The sequence below is a fragment of the Syngnathus scovelli genome, chromosome 4 (genome assembly GCF_024217435.2).
Source record: "Syngnathus scovelli strain Florida chromosome 4, RoL_Ssco_1.2, whole genome shotgun sequence".
NCBI lineage: Eukaryota > Metazoa > Chordata > Actinopteri > Syngnathiformes > Syngnathidae > Syngnathus > Syngnathus scovelli.
Genome location: NC_090850.1, coordinates 18,330,166 through 18,350,329, shown reverse-complemented (window position 1 = coordinate 18,350,329; position 20,164 = coordinate 18,330,166). Strand labels below are relative to the sequence as shown.

Here is a 20,164-nt window from a genome sequence, read left to right as displayed (position 1 = left end):
TGACTTTATTACTATGGGACCCGAGGGGTTGTCATATGGGGCATTGTAAGGTGACCTTGATTCTGTTCATTTCACACATACACATCCACATTGTTGTTGATAGAGCGTTCTTGATGGTTTGCAGAACATATTTCAAAGCAGATATGAACGTAAATGATTGATGGCTGTACAATTTATATCACCAATGAAAAATTTTATAATGGCACAAGGATAGAAGACGTAAATATAAAACATCTCAGTCTTATTTTACCCAGAACGCCCAATCCATTCATTCATATAAGCAACAATTTTAACAATTGCTTAAATCGTACATTTGCTAATGAGTTGGCTAATAAGGACACTTCTCATCACGCTGACTTATGAGACAAAGTAAGAGCTGAGACTTGCCCGATACTTGGACAGGTCGATCCTCAGCGAGTTGTGCAGCTGATCCAGTAATTTCACAAATTTCTCCCTCTGCCGAGATAAAAAATCGATTACGATTTAGTCACAACATGGAATTGGACCAAAACAATTATATCACTCCTTGTTGAATGAAATGTTTGGAAGTGTCATTTGATACCTTACAAATTGTCGCATATCTCAATGTGCAATTGGCCAGCACACATAAATACTTGAAAACATGAACAAATGCAGTCTTTTAAATACTTAGCTTGACTTCAAACAGCAGAAGTGCAAATAGTTTATAGCCTGAAGGAAAAATGTGACATCAGTGAGGCCACACAGAGCTCTCACATGGAGAATTTAGATATTACCCTTTTGGTTGACATCTATTCCAATTGTTCCAGATTTACATTAAAGCGTGATCGCACTTACCCCAAAGTTGGAGGCGGCAAATCGATCCGAAGCTGACGCGGTAGTTGTGGTGGTAGTGGTTGTGTGGGCAAAGTAGGCGTTGATGTTGGCAAGCAGGTTGCTCATCACCGCCGGCACACTGGGACACATGTACTTGGCGGACAGGCAGGAGAAATGCCTGCCATGGAAAATAAATGCCAATTGTGAGTCATTTTGGGACGTGGACAAAATTAAGAACAATAAACCCGTAAACGATTTGAAACGACGCAAATGAACTCTAAATACCTTGGCGGCTTCATAACTTTATGAATCAGTCTGCGCTTAAGTAATCACTGTATTATTGATGTTGCCTCTGATGAGTGATTTCATATTTGAAGGATCCTGAATGAATAATGCAGAGGTGTGTTGGAAAGCAAAGGTGTGTACGCGGGAATAGCCTCTGCATTAGCGATGAAACAAATCAAGCTGCTTGGACAGTAAATCAAAGCTTTTTATTGTTGGGGTGTTACTATAACCACAATTGTAGTTATTTATTTGTCTATTTACTAATATAGTCATTCTGTGCATCTAACAGATGCTAACAGCCGTTTGGAATCAGCATGTTACAATAAACATAAAGTTACTAGATGAATCCATCATATGGGCTATTTAAAGTTTGGAATTCAGCTGATAGTGTACCTTGAGAAAACTCTTCAAACTCAGCTAATTCCTCCCAAAAAAAACATTTCTACTTAAGTCAACATTACCATGGAAACAGGAGGGTAAAACATTCAATTTGCAATTCTCCTGTCCAACTCATACAAATAACTAAAATCCATCAGATACTTTTCCACTGCACCCAAACAACATTTCTGAGCGATAAAAAGCATCATTATACATTCATGAACATGAAATAAGTTCACACTCACACATGCATAAGACCGGGAGTGAATTGCGGAAACTCAGCCACTGCCCAGATTTTCTCTGAAATGAGGATGGTATGCTAATGCAAAAACATGAATGGTGTAGCATCTGCATGACTGCTCGTAGGGCCTATAAAACTTGTGCTATTCTACATTGCAGGGCATAAAAATATATAGTCATCCACAAGTTTACGTGAATGCAAAAAAAGAATATAGAAAAGGTGAAGCACCCTACTGAATCCAACAAAACCCCTGAAAATCGCTGCTTTGCTTTTCCGATGCTTTCACAGAGGAGGTTTTCTTATTGCAGCATTTTCTGTGCGAAAATGTCTGAACTTAAGGCATTATTATGCTTCCATTGTACAAGAGTTCAAAAGAACATGCTGTTTTCACATTCGACTAAATTCTCGGAACAGGCTGCACACAAACATGCTCTGATCCAAATGCCTACTTAATTACTCTGCTTTCAGACGCCAAATTAGCCAGAGGCGATTGTTGTGAGGGGGGCGAAAAGGAAGAACGACGTAAAGTGACTGATGATTACATCTGTTCAAGTCCTGTGGTGCTCACATAGTTCAATCCCGAAAGCCATTACTCCCTCTTAGTGACTTGCTTTCCCCACTGAATATAATCTGGGGGCAGAGTAGAAAACATTTTCGGAGAGAGACACTTATTGAACAAAAAAAGGTGGACAGGTTGAGCCTTTTAAGTATTTATGGTGAGTTGTAACATCCTCAACAGGTTCTGAGCTTGAAGCATTTAAGAGAGAAAAATGTTGTTTGAAACCCAATCAATGAGATCTTGTAGAAACTGATGTATTCTCCGTCACATTTGTGAGAGCAGCTAGGCAAAATGTGAGCGCAGAGTAGAACGGTAACACACTCCGACCGTCGCTGAGCCTCTTTAGGAAGACATATCTCCAAACTTTTATATCTTCTTGGCCTTTGAGGAAAAAGCCACAATCTATCTCAGCTAGAAAGGTAAAGTTCCTAAGCACTTATGGATGGACGGATGGTCAGAAGGACAGCCAGACAGATGGTGAGACGGAATGGGATCAATCAGGAAATAGTTTGTGCGTGTTTACAATCAATCTGACCAAAGCAAATTTCAAAGTTTTTGCTGGATGCCAGCAATGAATCAATCAAGCTTAGAAACTCAATAGTCCTCAGAGGTCTGATAATGCTGAGGAGACACTACTATAGTCATCATCTTCTTCCTTTTCTCTTTCTACCCTCCACTCTGTCCGATGAGACAGTGAGCGATGTCTGAGGTACGGGACCATAGATCAGGGCGGTACTCACGTCATGGCCTGATAGATGGACTCCACTCCATATCTCATGGCAAACTCGTCCACTATCTCCTGGGACACGTCGTCAAAGTAGACTTTCCACGCTTCTTCGCCTTTCACCTTTGGGATCTTCACCACACCGTTGTTCTTGCCCTCGGTCAAGTAGTGGAACAGGTTCTGCGAGTGGGATAGGAGATAAGGACACAGTGATGGAGAGTCACTGTTGAACTGTAGCAGATAGAAAGCGTACCACTCCATGTTCACACACCGTTACTTCAAATATATGGCCAGTACCATGTGTAGTATTTGAGGGAGTAGAAGATTTGGTGTGTGCACATAAATAGATTGAATCCAGAGAAACTTGAATTAGGGTGAGTTGTGGCAGATCCCAGCTGGCCATGAGCGAGAGTTGGGGTTCATCCTGAATTGGTTGCCAAGCCACTCACATTTACAATTTCTGCTCACATTTCCGCACGCATTCGAGCATCTGTTCAACTCAAGGCCCGCAGACGGAATGTCTTGCTGTCAACTGAAAGTGACATCACAGGGAATAAGGGCTCCCTATCTACTATCTGAGCCACAATCAAAACTGTCCAGGTAATTTAGAAAATAATATGCTCTCAGATTATACAGATAAAAACATCCATGGTGATGTCTGCACTGTACCAACACAAGAAAATTGAAACAAGCTTAACAAAAATGTTCAAACTTTTCTCAGTTCGGCGAAAATGTATGTGTAAAAGTTTGAAATAATCAAGGTTACCTCATGTAAACAGGTGTACTGGCCGTGAGGTGGCACTACATTTTCCTCCCCCTTCATCTCCACACTGATCTTGAGTCTGATGGCACCGGATACGGCCGACTTGTCGGTCCTCTTATCTGTAAAACACATCGGGCCGACTTAATACGAAACTAAACTGAGGGTGAGAGAGGAAACCCTCAAATAATAATCATGATAAAACAAACTCTAGTTAAAAGTTTTACTTTATTCTAGAACCCGTATTGGACACTTCGTTCCATTAGTTGGCAAAAGCTATTAAACATAATGACAAATTCCAGAGTGTAACATTACAGTACAGTCACAGTCCTCTATTGTGTAAATGTGTCCTTGAACGCATCATAACAACATGACTTATAGAGCAGTGCCCATAAATCAACCAGCATCTATGAATCACATTATCTAAAGGCAGAAGAGCAACGACAAGAATTATTGATCGGATGACTTCATGTACTGTAAAGCATCAATGCTGGCGTACTCTTAAAAAGTGTAAAATCAACAAGAAAATATTAACATTAATCATGTCAGCTGTTGTGTAAAGTGTGGCACACTATTATGACCTTCTTGGTCATATTTCAGCATTTCCCCTTCTAGCAGTCAAAGTCAGGAGTCCCTTATCTGCTTAGAAAACCATTTGGCCCAACGATCCTAAATGTTAAAACTGTTGAATTTACGATTTTGACTTAGGCGGAGACAAAAAGTCAATGATTGTAGCATAATTGTGACGATTTACACTCAGGATGTGACCTGAAGCTTTCCACAAGTCATTTAACACGAAATTGTTATGGAAGAGTCCAGATAAGATCCGAGTCTGCCAAGCTACTTTTTTGGTGTGAGTAATGTAAATAAAAGCATGCACGGTAAAACACACTGAGTTAGTCTGTTGGTAAACTGCAGATATCAGCGGTAAACAAAGATAGCGACATGCTACTCCTTACTTTGGTCAATAATTAGGTTGCGAAGCGAATGTGTGAGGCCTCGTGCTGGAGAGGCACTTAAGAGGCTTCAAGAGGAGAGCAGCTGGATGGGTGATCACCCAACTCGGGAAAGGCCTTTTAAACATTCATCGCGGGTATTTAAAGAGACTGAACCACGCCACCGGGCACGGGGTCACTCGCAGTGCAAATGGCTTCCATTTAGTGAGAGAGACAAACAATACTTTAGCTGCAGTCTGCACTCCTCTTAAGACGATTTTTGAACCAACGGCAGGGCGGAAATAGGGGAACACTCGGGATGGGAACCACAGAGCCCGTGCATTCTTTGGTACTTGAGGAGTATTGATAGGTTCCCTTGGAACACACTTGATCTGACCATAAATTTATCCTGCTATCTTTGAGGATAATGGTTATTGGATGGGAGCGGATATAATGGTTACACTGTGGCTACTGTGTAATGGGATTTTGTAAGAGAGGCCAGGAGAAGAAGATCTATTTGCTTGTCGAACATAAACTTTGTGGCCTGATGAATGGCTGGTAACAATGATGGGAAATTAAAGGGACAGCATTTTGATTTATTATTTTTTTTCTTAAATTATTAAATTGCGTAATGGACTGAAAGGTGAATTGGTTTAAATTAGCTCTACCCGAAGTCTTTATAGTTACTGGTTATCCTCCTCAAACTTTCCGAGAATATTTTCCTAATATCCTACAACGAAATACTGTTCCACCCAAGATGGCTTCATTACCTGCCTGCTCTGTTAAAATGAATCTTTGACATCTATAGCTGTCAATGGTAGTGAATGAGTTAATGGTAATTGGAAATTTATGTCTGTACTTCTTGTAGTGTTCAGGACAGCAGAGAAGGCTTTGGTGGCCCTGGGCAGCCCACCACTTTTGATGTTTGACGCTTGAGGTACTTTTGGCACAGCGGTATTTCAGGCTTGGTTGCGTGCTAAAAGCCACAGTTTAGTAGTTGGAAGAGATGCTGCAAGGCATTTTGTTGTCGACTCGTCTTGCGTGTCATTTGCGGTTACAAAACTTACCTAGATTGTACCAAACATCCATTTCCCCACTGAGCGTGCGGACCTCGATGATGGTCTGACCCAGGAAGTCATCGGACTCTCGCTTGAAATGCTGCTTCACCCGCGACTTGATGTCGTCGTCCTCATCCCACACTCGCACCTTGATTCGATCGGTGGCGTTGTGACATTCGCTGGGGACGACACAAGGAAAGACATGTCGGTCAAAGCAATCAGTGGCGTCGTGTTCCACGGCGTCGCGTTTGGCTGTCAGCTCATCGGGTCGAGGCGTTTAGCCGAGCAGAATGATTTAATGTCAAATTCGCAATTGGAGATAAGACGCACATTTCCTAACCCTTTTGTTTTATAAACTGAGAACAATTCTTGCCTGTCATAAGATAAAAATCTGTGTGAATGGGCACGCATTACATTTGTGTGTATGCCGAATCTTGTTCGCTGCCTGTCAGGGAGCGTCACCCCCAAGACGCCTCGTGACCTTTCCTCTGCACGACTCTCTCGGAGCGCATGCAAAGATCATCAGAGTGGAGCTGCGTGTTACACAAGAATGACTGCGTAGCGTTCACAAGGAGGATTATCTATTTGTGAAAACATTGTTATGTGAAATAAATGTCGCTTCTGTCCGACGGGCTAACGCAACACCGCCCAATACTTAAAGAAGGGGTCAAACCGTCCACCCTCGCAATTATAGCCAACAGATTAGGACATGTACTAATGACGTCTTGGCTGCAAAATCCACCGGAACGCCACTCGCAGTATTTCTGCGCTAATCCCTTTCTTTGGGAAGCCCCGCATGATTGCAGCTGCGCTCGTCTTGGATTTTGCTCTTTGCTAAGCACATGGTAATGTATCACTCTATTAATCTACATCCCTGTAGTAATAGGAAAGAGTTTTATGACAGTCACCGCTGGAGCCTCATTACAGGTGTGGAGGTTGCGTGCAAGTGCCAAAGGCAGCAAGTTGCAGTTATTATTTCCATCACAGAGTTTCATTTGATTGTTTTGCATGCACAAATATTGACTGTCGATGCACAATTTCAAGATTACGTAAGAAACTAGCTTGTGATATATGAGTATAATGTCACACAAGCGTACTTTTTTTCATTTTTATTGGGTTATAATGGTGGCAATAAAGTGTTTTAAATTGAAAGATTTACGGTCATTATGTCTACTAATCATAGACAACTCTGCCTTCCAACTTACAAAATGAGAAATTTCACATCTCACGCAGAAAAAATAAAATAAAATAAAATATAATACAATATAATATTATATAATATATAATTTCGTTAGTCTTTAAAAATGTGTTGCTTTACTGTACGAAAAAATATCAGAAAAATTCACATTGTTCCGTAATGCCCCAGTCATAGTTGATCTTAATCTAAGAATATAAGCTATAAAAATACATGCAAACCGCCGCAGGAATGATTAAACCCAAGCCCTTCACTCGAGCGTAGCATCCTGGCAAGTAAAACGACAGCTGAGCTTGCGCAGTGATTCATAAACACCATCAGACTCCCACATTACGGCGATCACGGTTGAGCTCGGCGTCAACGGTTGGCCAAGCGCTATTGTTGTCTAGCGTGGGGCATCAAACGCATGAGGAGATTTGTCGCTATAAATCTGCTTTCGGAGACAAGACCTGCTTGTTTTTATGTTGATTGTTGTACGTTGATGAATGCCACCCGATCCCATCCTGCTGCAACTCACCTCGATTTATTAACTCGTATTACCGAAATGAGTACTCGACGGAACGACACTTTAGCTGGGAAAAAAAAAATGTCGATGAGAGAAAATGATGCTTGAGCCATTCTCAGTGTCGTAACACACGGGGGATAAAAATAGTGAGTTTATAACCAGATGTGCGCTGACGTTTGCGTGATTCTAGAGCATTCTCGCAGCATCCGAATACAGTGACCGGCCTCGATGCATAATATGCACGTCTCACTGGCTACAGATTTATCAACATATCAGTTGCTGAAGGGCTTTTTGGGAAGCGGAGCTTTCCATAGAGCAACTGAGGACAACCCTTACGCAAACGCTGGCTTGTGAGTCATACGGTATCACCATGCCACATATTTACATGCACATTAAACATGAGATTCTGTGGATTAAAATACATCCTCCGGTTCAATTATGAATTTGTATTTAATGAGGTTTACTTGTTGCTTTTTTTCAAAATGTGATGGTAATTACCTGTTTGATCAAACCTGGCTGTGAGATATTTGAAATGTTTGACAGTTTTTCAACTTTTGAGATGGAAAATGAGAAAGAAAAAATGTGCCAGTCATTAAAAATTGCAACTGCTAATTGCTTTTCACTGTCTCACAGACTTTTCATTGACTTATAATAATTAATGATTGCCATGTTTGAATAATTAATTATTTAACTCATATTATATAAGATATAATATCTTATATTACCTCTTTGGGAGAAAATAGAATTCACTTAAAATGTCCTCAACACCATAGTGTGAAATTTTAGTGATCTAATTCTAAACATGTTTGATGACGGTTGCTTCTCAACATCTCCGAGCATAAATGGCTCTGAAGCCGACTCCTCATTGATGCAATGCGTCTTCACTTAATGCAGCAACATTAGCGATATCATCATCAGCAGCTATCAGCACAAAGGAAGGTGCTCGAAAGCCATTAGGCTGACATAGACACAGGTGTAAACAGATAAGACCCCTTGACTTGTTCCACTTATGACTCACGGCTGTTTTCTTTTCACCTCCAAAATGGGTAGAAAATGATTAAGTTGTGATTTCATATGCACGTTGCTATTTGCTTTTGTGTTATTGCTATACCATTTTATCTATAGTCTTAACCGGAGACAAATGCAAATACTGCGCCACAAAAGCCAAGGACAAGAGGACAGGAAAGCAGATATTCAGCATGTCGCCTTCCTCTTGCACACCATGTGTTGGTCACAGTGTTCCCTTCTTTTTCTTTTTTTTTTTTGCTGTTATTACCGAGCAAAAATAGAGTCAGGTAGCTCGTAATCAGTCAAGAAATGTCTGGGACTATTACACACCCTCTTCAGAGCAGGAGAAAAAGAGGCAGATAGGTGTGACTTTTAGGGAGGACATATTACGTCACCTGCAATTTATTTGGTTGGAAAAAACACAGATAAGAACTCCCGTGCATGCCCTGATGGATGGTTCTGTATAACTGCAGCAGGACCGGTTTTAGCAATATTGTGCAGCAGATGCTGAATTACAACTTCTATCAAATTGTGCTCCTCTAAACTATTAATAGCACAGGTCTGCATGCTAAATAATGGATTGACCCCTCCCCCCCAAAAAACAGCCTTCGCTGGAACCAAAGAGAGAATGAATTGTGAAAAAGGTGTCTACTTACAAGTAGAACCTCTCATCCCACACTGGATTGAGGTTTCCAAAGATGGTCTTTGTCCGACGCTTGGTCTTTCCCACCTGGACAGTGACGTATGGGTCGCTGGAGCCCGTTTTATCCTTAGCCTGGAGCCCTTGAGCACTCATGACTGGAAGAGGAAGAAGTGAATGATGCTAAGAAAAGTGAAGTTCTCAATTTTATGTACAATGGCTTATACTCGGAATGGCCTTGCTGTTATTGTCATGGGATCCCCGATTCCCTACTTCAGTGGTCTATCATTTTGATGAACCGGCCCTCTTGTGTTGTATCAGTGCAAGGATTGGTGCTAAGCCTGTGGTAAATATCAGAGGTGTGTGTGCGCACAGACTTGATAAAACAGTGGTGAAGGTATTCCAAGATGTAATTTTAAACTGGGTTTTAGCTTTGGACTTTGTAGTTGCAGCTTAACAAATGGCCATACAAGAGTTTCCCATGATGGTTTCCATGGAGATTACTTTTCTGAGCAACAAGTCTCTTTTCCTTACTTCTACTTCAAGAGCCATTATGCATTTTTGTCATAAAATATTTTTTTGTAAAAACACCCTAAGGCTCAGTAGGCGTGTCCCAACAATTATTTGTCATTTTACATTTGATGGTTGCACAAGCAATTAGCAAGTCCACTTTAATTCAATCACACATGGACCTAAAACTCAACATTAAGTTTGCAGAAATAATCAGCAAATATGTTTTTTCTCAAGTTTCGAGAACATTCGTCAAGCAGTAATATTTTACCAGCTCACTTCTTTTGTTCAACTTCATGCTTAATAGACAGCGGCCCCAAAAAAAAAAAAAAAAAAAATCAGCTCTGACTTCACTGACAGGATTGATATTCCTTTCATTTTGCACATAGTGTTAAGTTGATCCATAATTAATCATCTGTCCGGGCAGCGGACTAGTGATTCAGAATCCTATACTTCTATACACACTGAGGACGATGCAAGAAGTAAGACAGTTATATTTCAGCGTCATAAAGGGGTGATGGAGACACTGGGTCATTAAATATGCAATAGACAAGTTAAATAATTCATTTTAGATGTATATCCAGGGCGTGACTCGAGAGGGGTCATACCGCGGTGACCCGTTTACTCTAGTACACACAAACACGATGTCTTCTGTGGTAGAAGAGCATAATCTAAAAAAACAAAGTATGTCTTACAACCTATTTTGGTGTATGTTCCAGGGAAAACCTCTGCTTTCACTAACAGATTGCAGTCACACTAACTTGCTCAATAAAATCCAGCCAGGATTGAAGGTTTTACGATGGCCCCTTGGTAATTTAACCTTGGAAGTTGCTGTCTGATGAGAAACTTTATATGTCACTTGGTCCCCATCGTAGTAAAAATGACAGTCATTCATAAAAACACAAAGGCAGTCTTTTCATCGCTATCACTGTGTGTTGATGTTTTATGTTCAATTTCATCAAGTGTTTAAGAATGAATGGGTCTAAATGAAAACACAGACAGTTTGTGTCTTTAATGACTTCCTATGATTCTGATCCATATAGTAGATTCCTCTCAGCTTGTACCTTGTGGCAAGATGAAATAACACGATGGTCGGTTATTAACTACACTACAGATTTACCAGTATATGCTGAAGAACTGAGAATATTTGAATGTTAAAAAATATCATCATCTGCTGCAGATCCAAGATTTTATTGATGTTAGATTAAGAAACATAGAGGCAGAATAGATCTTGGTAGTTGTCTGGGAGCTGCAGAGTCAGTCGTTGCTTATTTCATGAATGATGACAAAATAACCAATCAATACCCGCATTCTAAAAAGAGGACATTCAATAGGTTCTTGGGATATCGCCAGCGGCGACCCTTGTTTTTTTTTTTCAAAAGATTGCTCTCTTTCTGTTTTCACTCTTCCAATCCAATATTGGCGCTCTCTATTTGTGCTTCACTTCCTTGGCCTCTGCTGCTCTCTCATGTATTGACAAAGCCAAAACTGCAAAACGGGCAGTAACGACCTGAGCCTGACGAACAGCAGTTACCATAGGAATGGATTGGGGTCCTGAGAATCAGGCTACCCTGCTGACCTTCCTTCTATTGTTGGCCCAAGTGGCGTTCACAAAAAGGGCAAAGACTGGGTTTGTTTTATAGTTTCCTATAAAGTGAAATATCTGTGAATGGGGAATTTTTATCAATGGCACTCCGACAGTAGCTAGTAACGGGTTCTGCTGTCGTCATTGCGTTTTTACTAGAAAGGCTGGCAAAGACGATAAAGTTCATGATGAGGGACGGATCGTCAATTTCCCTTTACAACCAGCAGAAAATGTTAGGTTGTATTAAGCATGAAATAACCCATGAAATGGAGAGAGAGCTATCCCGAAATGTATGCGTATTCAAATAAGAAAAAAAATGAAGGTGCACTCAAGAGCTGTCGTGTCAAATTCCATTCAGGCGCTTGACATTTTGATTGGCATCTCAAACTGCTTGCTGGTGGGCTCATTTTCAGAGCTCACCGTGTAAACGTGTATGAGCATATCCTGTTGCGGGATTAACCTAGGAATGAACTCTACAAAATCTTGCACATAGGTACTTCTGGGAGGCTTTTTATTTTAGGCATGTTTAATATTTGCCAGAAGCAGCCAGCGTGTCTCTTGTTTTTATTGGAGCTACAGCTTACCAGTGATGCTGATTTTAGCCGACCATTTGGAGGTGCCGTCCAGCACAGCCTGCTTGGCTGTCTTGAGATGGCTGGTGAAGTCCTCCTTGGAGATGTCAAACATCTCCTGGATCACTTCAAACACCTCAGGTCGGTTCTTCTCCCTGATCTTCATTCGCTCCTTCATAGCCATGATTATGTTTTGGGTCTTGTCCTCTGCCCCATGTTTGGAGCTCTTCTCCACTGCCCCTAAAAGAGATGGCAGATTTTGAATTATAGACAGAATGTGTCCCCGAACAATAGAGTAGCTCTCTCTGGAGTTTAATTTTTTTGATGAACTGACTTTCATCTGCAAAAAGGCTCATAATTTAAGATTTGATTCATCCTTATCAGACTGATAAGGATGAATCGTTGTTTGAGTCGGGGAAAAATTGCTATGCTAGTATCATACTGTTACAAAGCATCACGTTTAGGTGTAGCTAATCCCTTTAACTATGAATAGATTGCCGCTAGCATGCTGCGGCACTTTTTTTTATTATCCGACAGTGTTACAAACGGGACAACCCTGATTACAATACCGACTGGATCGGGTAATGTGTGAAAGTGTCTGAGCGAGACAATTTTTTCAATTGATTGTTGACGATTCAATTTTCAGACTTACTCTGTAAACAGTCTGCATTGAGCAGGTCTTGGCACTTTTCGTGGCATTTGACGCCACACTCGGAGCAGCGCATCCCTTGGCGGGCGATGCCCCACAGGAGCCCCTCGCATTCATGGCAATAAGTGGGCGCAGTGGCCGTCCACACCTCAAAGTTATGTGGTGTTGTGGAAGAAATCGGGTATATCAAGGCCTGCAGAGTCTTCTTGAAGACGTGAAGTTTCTGAAAAGAGCAAATTAAAGACGTGTAAGGATTACCATGGATTAAAGAGATTGAACCAACTGTGATGCAAAATTCACTAGTTTCTCTACGCATGCGCACTTGCGTACCCCTGACTGTCACCGTCCAAGTTTGCTTGATCAACTTCTAACTATAGCAAAGTTCAAAGCGTATGAGAGTAAATTAGATTTAGATCTCCTTATACTCAGATTAACAACATCTTTAGCCCCAAAGGCTTTGTTTCAATCGACTGGTTGGCAGACTGAAGCTTCTCCGTGCTGAAACACTAGTTGACAAGCCCATCTTGACAGAAACCTCCTCAAATAGAATGTTTTACTGCAACAGTGGTGCCATCAACAATGGGGAAGCCCTGCCAATTCCTGACGGAAGAATCGATGTGAGCTTTAAAGAAGGTTTTAAAAATGGGAATGATCCAGATTGAGATGGAGTGAAAGTGGTGGAAAGACAGGCTCCATGGAGGCGAGATAAATCTCAACTTGTACCCCCTCCCCATGCGTTAAACAACTTTAGAGCAGCTCACCCTGCCCACTTGTACCACCAGATGATTAAATGCTGCCAGATGACAAGACAACGAGGCTAGGTTAAATACGAAGATTCATGCAAAGAGCTGAACTCAAGTGGACCTTTAATGAAACGCTAAGGGAGACTTGAGAGATTTCTCTTTTTAATCTAAGGGCAACGAGATCTAGCAGATGTCCAAGATTTATTCACAGCCTCTGTAATACGGTTTAACAAGACTTTCTTCGCCCCATTGTTGATCACCCTTGCTATAATTTGTGACAGCATATTTTGATACCTTTCAGTCAGTGTATTGTGTTCTTTTCATTTTCAACTTCAAAGTAATGAAACGGTGATTTACCACCCAAAAAAAATCAATTTTAGGCTTAGATCAAAAATATGAAACAAAATACAGGACTGAGCATTTAGTTGGATGTTTTTACATGGACTAGAATTCTGGTAATGGGATTTGTGCAGAACATAATTTAGCTTGTTAGCCGCCACGATCGATGACATATGCACACGATTCCTCATGAATGGAAAAGGAAAGAACAAATTCCCAGTACAATTCTCATCCACTGTGCTCCCAATGCTGCCTATCACACCACTCAGCAGAAGTGTGAAGAGCACTGGTGTGAGTCACCCTGTGAGGTAACCCTGGCTCCGTTGTGCGAGACACCGACAGAACTGTTTGACTGACACAGAGTCTAACTGAGAGCAAGGCACTAGCAGAGTCAAAACCTTGAATCCCCTTTGACCTTTCCCTTTCACCACTTGTTGTCTGTGCTGTCTCTGTCCAAACAACCACTTGCAAAATCCAATGGTACACTCAAGTCACATTAGTTTCTATTTCTTCTACGTCTGGAAATGGGTCTGAAGACCACTTTTTGGTTGGGTTAGGAATCAATTCCCTTTTAACTTGTGATCTTAATCTTTCTCTCAGCTGCTTAGGTTTTGGCCTTGCCTTGGTCTAGACCTAACTTGGTCTAGGTCTTCATTTGATCTCAACTCCCTAGTTTTATCTTGACTTGGCCTCTACCTGCCGTGGCCTTATTTTGACTTTGTCTTTAGTTGATGTCAGCTCCTCAAAGTCTTGATCTTGATTTGGTCTCGACATGCCTTGGTCTTGAACTGCTTCAGTTCCAGTACTGACTTGATTTCAGCTGTTCCAAGTCTCTGTCTTGTCTTCTTCTAGATCTGCCTTGAAAAGTGTAACCTTTATAAATTTGAGACTTATGTAGATAAGGCGACAGTAACAACAATGAACTCCTGAGCATTGACAATCATTTTTTTCTTGATATTGTGGTTTGTTTCATAGTCTGGCAGCATGCAATGCAGGCACTTTTGGATACACAAAATTCCCAGGCCCTGTATTTAGTAATTACCTCATTGAATATTAACTCTATTGAATCACTAACCCTACTGTCATGCATATTACATCGATATCACCGTGATAAATGCAGCACCACAAAGGCTGTCGTGAAGCAGTTGGACCACAGACAAACACAACCCAAGTTCTTTGTATTGATGTTGTCAACAAAACTGAAAAGCTGCGAATAGCTGACGCATACACAGTTTCACTCTGTCCTAAAAAGCTCATCAACTGGAAACATGATTCAGATGTCTTATACGTCAGTTGATTTGAAACATCCATTTAAGGTAATACAAAGTGGTAGACACCAGCCGGGATGTGTAGGATAGAGAGACATCATAAACCCGGGAGGTGAGGGGGCAGCTTGTTCAACGTGGACGCCCGATCGTTCACGTCAACGCCACCGGACTGCGATGAAGAATTACTCGGTGTTTCTCCCCTTCCATTCTTCTTTCATCACCCTCTTTTCTCCGGATCCACGCCCTAACGTCATTTGATTGTCTGTACGTAGCTCTCCCACCCACTCGCCCGCCCTCCAACCCCCTCTTCTAGTCCTCACAGAGAAGCACTCTCCTGGACTTAATGCAGCAGATAAAACTCTGACATCTGCTCGGCCTACTTACAACAACCGCACAATCTGCAGCCTTGCTGGGAACTCGACCACAAAAATACACAACACTCTGTTTGGCCTCTGTCCGTATATACTTCTCAACAGCTGCCCCTTTAGGTCCCTTGCTTACAAGGATGCACAGTCTCAAATTATAAAAGGGGGCAGCCCGGCTCCACTAATAAACACAATGAATATTTCATGTCTCTTCTCTCCCATCTGGATTTTCCGTCTTTAAAACCCTTTTAATCTCCCACACTGCTACCGCATATCATAAAATAGTGACCTCAACTCCAACAGATAACAATCCCTTAATTAGTCAATAACGCCATTATTTTCTTAAAAAGATAAACACTTTTTGTCCTTACTATATCTTCACAAACTAATTCTCAATAGACCTAATTCATGACGAGTGTACTTGGGTTGCCAGTTGTTAGCAATGTTGTTAGCATGTTAGCAATTCTCATTTGAAATACTAGCTGCTGACGTCAAGGCAGGAGGTGAAATGCTTGTAGTTTTTGCGAGTCGTTAACATGCTGACTGTTAGCATGCTAGTTTTTTTCAGCAATTGCAGCCTTTCGCATGTTTCTGTTTTTTATATTTGCGGGGCGAATGTTAAAATAAGTATACAGGACAAGCATCGGATACTTGATGTCTATCTTTGGAAATGCTTCCATATTTAATGCAGGGAGTTTAGTTCTCACGTAGCCTCAAGTTCAACCTGGTTTGCCTGTTGTTCTGCAGAGAAAGTGCTCTCACTCCTGCCTGCTGTAAATCCACCTCTCCCTCTGGGAGAGACGAATTGCAATCAATTAATACAGAGACAGCTTTGGAGGTCACCACAAAAGTGTCTCTTCCTATTGACTTTTACATTCCGCCTGTTCTCTATTACAGTAGCTCGGCCTTCCATGGTTGCCGGGTGTTTATTAATAATTACTGGATGTTGTCAAATTTGACACAGCGGGAGCAAAATTTAATGAATGGCAGAAAATATGTGCCAGACATGCAAGTAGGGTTATCTCGCAAAACCTAATGAGGACAAACCTAGTTTCAAAATAAAGTCAAATCTATTACGCACAAATCAACCATTCATGTTGCAAACGATGTTTTTTAAAAAATGGCCATTAATTATGAAATACAGCAAAATGAGATACAAGTTTACCAACAAGAAACATGAGCATAAAACTGTGGAGTGACTGTCGTTAATACTGTGTAAGATCGTACACTATATTTCTGTTTGAGAGTTTTTACATGCATCAGTAAGTGCTGCTGTTTTGGTTATCAAGAGATTTCTAATGGGCTCAGCACTTAAATATTTCATGTGATTGTGTGAACAATGGCATCTATGAAATGAGGTAATGACAGACCCAGGAGAACTATTTGTTTGTTTCCAAATGGCAAAAGGGAGCTGTTTATTTGGGGGGGGGGGGGGGCATTTATTTCTTAGAACTGGCACACAGCGCTGATAAACGGTAGAGCCACTTAGGTTTCTTTTAAAATAACCATCTCCCGTGGCTTCCCCAGTCTGGGGAACAACCTCATCTGAGAGCTCAGCTGTAACCAAACAATAAAGGCCAAGCGTGCACAGCGGGTACTCACCAAGTCCTCGTTGTTCAGGGTGGAGCGATTCACCAGAGCAAACGAGATGCCTGCCTTTCGAGCAGTGAGGGTCTGTGAGCAGAAGTGGAACAAGGTGCATGGTGGTGATGAGGAGGAAAGAAATCAATGACCTATTTTTGAGAGCTTTTCCGCAATTTATCACAGGCAGACAATGCATCTGCACGAACATGTAAAAATAAGAATCCAACTCCAGCTGGGAAAAGAAGTTCCACAATCCATGCCAGCGTCCTGATTATGTTCCACCTTTAGAAGTATAGTCTAGATTAACTTGAGCAGAGACACAAAGGAATCTTACCAAAGCCTGCGGTTTCCAGGAGTCCACCAAATGAGGATGAAAGAGAGACACAAAAGAATTAGACAAGTTCCAGCAAGTCAATTAGGACTGAAAGCACTAACGGCAGAGTCGTTGTTATCCAAAGTGAGCGTACAAGTGTCTTAACCGCCATGCAGGACTGCTGATTGTTTTGCTTTACAGCCTTTAGGTAGATAACTCGTCATCAGACATCACAAAGCCCATTGCATGATGTTTTTTTGTGTGTGTTTTTAAATCCATCCATGCACTAAATATTACTCATTTGCAGTCATGCTTGACTTTTTTCTCTCAAGCTCGCCGTCTTATATGTTCAGCTGTATGCTCTGCACAATCATTTTAGAGAAACACCGAGGGAAACACACACAGACGGACAGTACGGGTGAAGCCAGCTGTGCTACATACACCAACCTGACGCATACACACTTGCTCGGATGTTCACAAACGCACAAATGGTAACACGCATGTAGACTGGGGTGGGAATTGCAGAGGAAATCGCAATGCTGTACACTGCCAACTATTATCATGGTATCATTGTTATGGTATGAATAATTGATTGGTGGGGGGGTTCAGCTACGATGGAAGTAGAAGTAACTCGAATACAATACATCAACCGTTTTTCGCCGAAGGACCAGTTCAAGGTAGTACAGTTTTCTCGGACCGGCAACTTGACGCATGTGTATGTATATTACCAATCAAAAACAATCGGCGATCACAACTATACGCTCAGCTGCAAAAAACAAATATATCCTCGCTATTTATTCCACATTTATTTATTTATTTTATATTTATTTATTTAAGGCCATACCAGTCCACAGACCGGTACTTGAGAACCTCTGCTGTCGATATTTTGTCCCACCTCCAATATAGATGCACAGATACACACAGACACGCACACACATATATATGTGATAATGACATTTGTTTTAAAATTAACACCCTCTGAATTTTTGAACCCATTGGTGACACACACACACACACACACACACACACACACACTACAGACACTGACAGCTGACAATAGTGGACCGGTCTTTACCACCAGCCTCTTCTATGGTAAAGATCTACAGACGGCCATGGAGAACGGCGGAAAGAACCTCTACATGAACTGTGAGCGTTGATGTAAGTTTTTTTTTATTATTTTTATTTTTTTTAATCAACATGCACCAGCACTGCTGAGGTTGCTGCAGGCAATCCGACATGACTGATTGGATCTGATCAGTGGCGATATCACTGCTTTTTAAATCAATTTCCATAGTTGGACTTTTTTTTTTTCTATTTGTGCATCTTCATACTGATATGTTGGTGAACCCCGCTGCTGCTGCCCTGAAGCAATCATACAGCAGATGAGGGGAGGGGGGGAGCGTGGGGTGGGGCATTGACAAACGCATGACAAGAAGGGAGGGGCGGAGGGACGGGCACCAATTTTTTCTTGCTGACTTCATCCCTTGTGTAAAAGGCTTGTCGAGCGTCACTTTTACATGATTTAAAAGCCGCACACCGTTAAATCAAGAGTCAATGAAGTCTCTCCCGTAGATATATTTTTGGATTGAGTTGTCAACATTTCAAGTTGAATCCAATAACAATAAGAAAAAGTCATCAAAAAAAGGCTGAAATCTGACAACTCACTGAAAAATATCACCCATAACTGTGATGGGTCTTATGTAGGAATGGCAAAATATACACGCAAAATCCCAAAAGATTAACAAAAAAAGTAATAATTAAGACAACAACCCATACTTACCAAGACAATGTTGGTTATTAATTTCATGAGAGACATGGACAAATACAGCATCAACTCATGTTGTTCACTGTGATATAAACATTTATCAGCATCCATAGTAATCCAAGCATTCAAATTCACCTATTCCATGATTTTAAAAGAGTAAAAAGTATTTACAGATTTTTAAAATTAATTTTTGTTACATGGTTACGGCTAAGGTACATGATGATGAGCAACATACATACACAAGAGACAGTCACAGACAAACAAGAATAGACACAATTGTCGTCATTGTTGTTGAGAGGCGGCGACCGTGTGTCGCTAAAGTGGAGCGTCGGGTTTATGTCGGGTATGTTATGACACATTATGTGCCAATAAAAGCAAATGTGGGAGCATGCTCTAACAAATCTAAATTTCTGTGTAGCTCAAACACATCACTGTAGTCCCTGCAAAGCAACCAGTTTACACAGCGAGCGTCGTCTAATCCACTGAGGTTTGCACTTGAGTTTCATCACTCCATTATACAATGCCAGAGTACTGCAAATTTCCTGACTAGATTATTTGGATCTGTTTGCTTCATTTCTATTGTGCAATGTAGCCGCCGGGTCCCATGAATAACTGACAAGACGAATGATCACATTATTAATGAATGAATTAATTAATATGGCTTGCATCGCTCAAGACTAAGTGTGCAGTCAACTTTTTGAATTCTGTAGATTTTTTTTAGTCCATTTGTTTGTTTATAGTAAATAAAGATTGCATGACAGTCATTGTTTGACACATCTCTATTGTGAAAATCAAATCTTATTTTGATTTTCGGAATTATTTCTCATTATGCTGTTTATTTCTATTGTGCAAGGTGGAATACATGTGATCATTTCGGATCTTCCCATAGATGTTCTTTTTAACCACTATACGGGACTACATGCGCACTACTCCTCACTCGGAAAATTAATGATAATCAGGTTGCCGGTAAAGCTCTGTTTCTATTCCGCTCCTTCAGCTGATACTCACACAATGTGGAGTTCCACCAGCGGGACACACCGTAAGGTCACTCAGATAGCTTTGACATAAATCACACACAACCCCGTTAAAGACAGATGACTCACCAGGTCTCGGACAAGAGGCACAGTCCTTTTGCGGCGTAAATCTGGCATGCTGTCAATACCGTAAAGAATACTGCCGGCCCTAGAGAAGCGGACAGATTTAAAGTGTATTAATATCATAATAATGCCACGCGGGGGGAGACATTACTACTATGAGGACTTTTGATTTACGCGGGCCAACAAGCACCATGGATCACGCCTCCTGCCTTCACCTGTCTCACCTTTGGATAGGACTTCATTGCAATCCATTGTGGTACTGCTCTAGATCATCTAAGCCGCATCGCTGGA

General features: G+C 41.3%; 1 protein-coding gene and 1 long non-coding RNA gene across 4 annotated transcripts in view; one reads left to right on the top strand and one right to left on the bottom strand.

The window, feature by feature from the left end:
* LOC137840229 (uncharacterized) overlaps positions 1 to 20,164 on the top strand; it is a 151,213-nt gene that overhangs the window by 36,130 nt on the left and 94,919 nt on the right. The gene's annotated exons all lie outside the window — the stretch shown is intronic.
* LOC125966839 (protein unc-13 homolog C) overlaps positions 1 to 20,164 on the bottom strand; it is a 78,946-nt gene that overhangs the window by 38,980 nt on the left and 19,802 nt on the right. For all 3 annotated transcript variants that reach the window (XM_049717317.1, XM_049717318.2, XM_049717319.1), the window contains exons 5-14: positions 19,880 to 19,958; positions 16,717 to 16,770; positions 12,403 to 12,622; positions 11,763 to 11,990; positions 9,100 to 9,241; positions 5,745 to 5,914; positions 3,749 to 3,864; positions 2,999 to 3,162; positions 817 to 973; positions 388 to 456 (exon numbers count right to left, since the gene is read on the bottom strand). In XM_049717317.1, coding sequence (XP_049573274.1) covers positions 388 to 456; positions 817 to 973; positions 2,999 to 3,162; positions 3,749 to 3,864; positions 5,745 to 5,914; positions 9,100 to 9,241; positions 11,763 to 11,990; positions 12,403 to 12,622; positions 16,717 to 16,770; positions 19,880 to 19,958 — 1,399 coding nt within the window. The remainder of the gene's footprint in view (positions 1 to 387; positions 457 to 816; positions 974 to 2,998; positions 3,163 to 3,748; positions 3,865 to 5,744; positions 5,915 to 9,099; positions 9,242 to 11,762; positions 11,991 to 12,402; positions 12,623 to 16,716; positions 16,771 to 19,879; positions 19,959 to 20,164) is intronic.